This window comes from Zingiber officinale, chromosome 2A (genome assembly GCF_018446385.1).
Source record: "Zingiber officinale cultivar Zhangliang chromosome 2A, Zo_v1.1, whole genome shotgun sequence".
Taxonomy (NCBI): domain Eukaryota; kingdom Viridiplantae; phylum Streptophyta; class Magnoliopsida; order Zingiberales; family Zingiberaceae; genus Zingiber; species Zingiber officinale.
In genome coordinates, this window is record NC_055988.1 from 33656257 (window position 1) to 33660396 (window position 4140).

The 4140-nt window shown below is 38.6% G+C and overlaps 1 protein-coding gene across 1 annotated transcript; it reads left to right on the plus strand.

The window, feature by feature from the left end:
- The first annotated feature begins 2307 nt into the window (after positions 1-2307).
- LOC122039578 (transcription factor MYB2-like) lies at positions 2308-3602 on the plus strand. Its single transcript, XM_042599136.1, has 3 exons — positions 2308-2631; positions 2749-2878; positions 2984-3602. The coding sequence occupies exons 1-3, from the start codon at positions 2472-2474 to the stop codon at positions 3435-3437; spliced, it is 744 nt and encodes a 247-aa protein (XP_042455070.1). The 5' UTR covers positions 2308-2471; the 3' UTR covers positions 3438-3602.
- The last annotated feature ends 538 nt before the right edge of the window (positions 3603-4140 follow it).

Consider the following 4140-nt stretch of genomic DNA (forward strand, 5'->3'; position numbering starts at 1 on the left):
AACTTGATCAATATAAAAGTCATCTCAGTATACCCTCCTCCCTCCTCCCTCCTCCCTCCTTCGAGATGTCACGATTCGATTAATATTCTATCCACCTCATTTGACGATCTATCTGACTCAAATTTCAGATAAGATCATTTGTCATATAAACCACCACTATTTGATTTATCATTTCTTCCTAGTCGGTAATTTAACAAGTACATGTCTATATTATTATTTGGTTTACATGATAAAGATGACTAAATGATAAGAAATATTAATCTATGTCACGCTAGCATTATTTAAAGGGACAAACTTGCTCTCGTGAAAAAAAGAAACAACAAGAGTATCACTGGCATCTTGTATGGTGTCAATGACATTTTTATCAAAAGGACTCTCATTTTGAAGAGTCACAACGTATAGTTAGGTGAATCATTTTTATCCCATAGAACAATGATATCTTCTACATGATGAAAAATGTTGATAAAATAGAGAAAAAAAAATGAGGTTTGGAGTTTAAATTTTGGTAAAATCGAGGTAAATGTATCCTTTATGTGCTAGTCACTATTTCAAAGGCTAGTAGCCGCCCGTGATTTACTTCCTCCGTGTTAATCCTGTGACGAATTGACGAGGGCGTTGGAGACGAGTATATTCACCTTTTACTACCAATATTGATAAAATAGAGAATATTATTACATCAAAAATGATTCCTAAATTGATGTAAGATTTTGTATATACAAGTCCTCTAGTTGGTTATAAAAAATATACATAATTAATAATTGTTTAAAAATACATCCCAAAAGAAGCGAGGATAGAAAATTAGGGAAAATAAAAATTAGTAGTAATATGAACTAAAATATTCTATAACATAAAAGTAACAAAGAAACTCACCCACCACCCTTAACAAGGGATCAAGTCTCACAGATATTTAAAAGAGAAAATACTGTACATTATGATCCTGCATAACAAAATTAATAAAAACGGACACTGGCCTCGGATAATAAGAGATTTTTTTCTTCAATAAAAATTATAATTTATTCGGATGATCAATAAAACTCGTCATCCTAAAATTAATGGATTCCAATCGAAATACCTACCGTCACACTCAATGCTTAGTCTCCTAAAAGTTTTCTTCCGCTCTATACTTTGTTATCTAGTGTACATAGGATATTATTTTATTTCTCAAGCATGGCTAATGATATAAAAATAATTATAAAAAAATGGTAACCTTCTTAGCCTTCAATAATAAAGGCACAGTGTTTCTTCGGATGGATCTAGTGATTAGCACATGAAATATTACCATAATGAAGTCTGAGATTTGAATCTCGGTAATACTGAGGTAATACCTCCCTTATGTGTTAGTCACTATTCCAAAGGTTAGTAGCCACCCGTGATTTACCTCCTCCGTGTTGACCTTGGGACGGATTGACGGAGCGCTGAGGACAAACATATTCATCTTTTACCACAATAATAAAGACACAACAAAAGCACATATAATCTCTTAAATATTTATAATTTAATTCTTAGTTATGCTATATCGATATTTTTCTTTAATGGAATAACAAATCAAGACATTTTTGAAAATTTTTAAAGGATCGGATTGATTATTCTTAAAATTAATCGACCCAACAAATTGGATAACGATTGTTAACTTTAAAAAAAAAAAAAAAAAACTTTTTCAAACATCCTTGTTCTTTCAAATTAATTATGCCCATAAAGTCGTCGAATGCAATCTAACATCTCATTCCCCGTGAAGAGTGTGGTTACTGCAAACTCTATGATTTCGGACCTTAGTTTTTTAGGTGTTAAATAAATGTCATCAATCCATCCCTTGTTCCCTAGCTCCTTTGATGGTCAACCATCCAGCTCACTGGTTTGACTTACTCGCTTCAATTGCATCATGCAAGTCAACCCTTCCGAAGCCACCAACCAGAAAATCTTGTTTTTTTCAGCGTCATTAAACAAATAACATAACCACCAAGAATTTGCAGCTCCTATTAGTCAAACTTCTGACCTTACAACATCCCCAGCCAATCTCCATTTTCGGATTTACTGAGCTTAAACTAGTACAAGTTCAAGTTCAAAGCCTCTGCCTTAGGCTAATAATTCAACGTCATTTTACTGAATACCATAAGCAAGTTTGGGTATTATCTAAATCAAATTTTACAAAACACAAATCACATATCCTATTCCTAAAATACCTCTCCTGTCTATATCCAAAACTAATTGATTGACATAAAGAATTTATAATTTGATAGTGGTGGTTAGGATAATATTAAAACTTGCTTATAATTCAATAAATGAACTTAAACTAGAACCAGTGGCAGTGATTGTGTTGAAATCCATCGAGGAGTTTGATTGCACAAGCCGATCTATATAACGTCCCAGTGCACCACCTCATCTCGGAGCACCCAACCAGAACCAGCGCCGTTTTCTCCATCTTCTTTCCGCTCATCTATAGGCGGAGCCCGTTCATACCTGAGAAGCTAGCCATGGCGTGCAAGGCAAAAACTTGTGGCTCCGCGACAAGGATGAGCGAGGAGGAGGTGGGGCTAAGAAAAGGGCCATGGAGTGTGGAAGAAGACCTTCTGATGGTGAATTATATTGCCGATCATGGAGAAGGCCAATGGAATTCACTGGCCCGTAGTGCAGGTCAGTCGTCAACGATTACAAGGAGTTTTAGTTAGCTAGCTAGGGATTATTATTAATTCTGCTGGAATATTAATATATATATTTATTTATAAGGAGCTAGCTCTTGGTTTATTGCAGGGCTGAAGAGAACAGGGAAGAGCTGCCGGCTACGGTGGCTGAACTATCTCCGTCCCGACGTCCGCCGCGGCAACATCTCGCCGGAAGAGCAACTCCTCATCCTGGAGCTTCACTCTCGTTGGGGAAACCGGTGAGTTATTTGTTCGAGATAGAAAAGGTACTATCATATCTTATCGACGATACGATATTGACGACGATGACGATTTCGATATCGATATCGATATCGATCGTGTAGCTGGTCAAAGATAGCACAGTGTTTGCCGGGAAGGACGGACAACGAGATCAAGAACTATTGGAGGACGAGAGTGAAGAAGCACGCAAAACAGCTCCGGTGCGACGTCGACAGCCAGCAGTTCAAGGACGTGATACGGCACCTGTGGGTGCCTTGGCTGGCCGAGAGGATCCGGGCGGCGAGTTATTCCTCCGCACCGGTAAATGTCACATCTCCGACGGAGGGAAATTTGGAACGGCCGGTTCGAGCAATGACTTGGGCTCCGCAGGGCTCGTCGGCTTCCTTCGCGAACGGTGGTTGTGGTGGGATTGAGGAGATGAGTGATGGGTGGGCAGAATCACTTGGACGCGGTGGAGCTTCTGAGGAACTGACGACGATGATGATGATGATGGCGGATCATATGGAAGAAGAGAGCTTGTGGAGCGTGGAAGGCATTTGGTCGTCGCGAGAGAGCTAGCTTTGTTAAATTGAGGAAGGAAAGGGGAGCAATTGTAAATTAGTTAAAGAGTTGTGTTCAGAAGCTTTCACTCGTTCCAATCTCACCATTTTGCCTAATTCATTCGCTCGTTTAAACAAATGCATCTCATCTTTTAGCTATCCGTAGATGGATGGGTGACAGTACATTGGCTCAATTATGAATAATCCAATGTATTGATTAAGAGTTAGGAGATATTGTTATCCCATAACAATCTCCCTGGATAACAGATGGGGTTTGGACTTCTTAATTCTCCTTTGATAACATTAATTTGAAGGCCGTGAGTGACTTGGTTGATACAGCAGAGTATGAGTAGTCTAATATAGAATTAATAGTCAAAATGATATGACAATTAAAGTTAGGATGTACGTAACCAAATAGATCAGTTTTAACAGGGATCAACTCCTAGTTTTTTATGAGCACGACTTGTAGCATAAATTCAATTAGCCCCAAATTAAAGTCAGTTAGACCTCTGGAATTTAACTCTCCACTTCTCATGAACACGACTCTCAGTATATAAATCCAATCGATCGCAGAGTCGATCAGACCTCCGAAGTTCAGCTCCCTACTTCTTATGAGCATAGCTCCCAGTATATATCCGATTGACCTCAGAGTCGGTCGGACTTACGGGGCTCAACTCTCCCTATTCTCACGGAAATGACTCCTAGCATAAATACGATCGGCC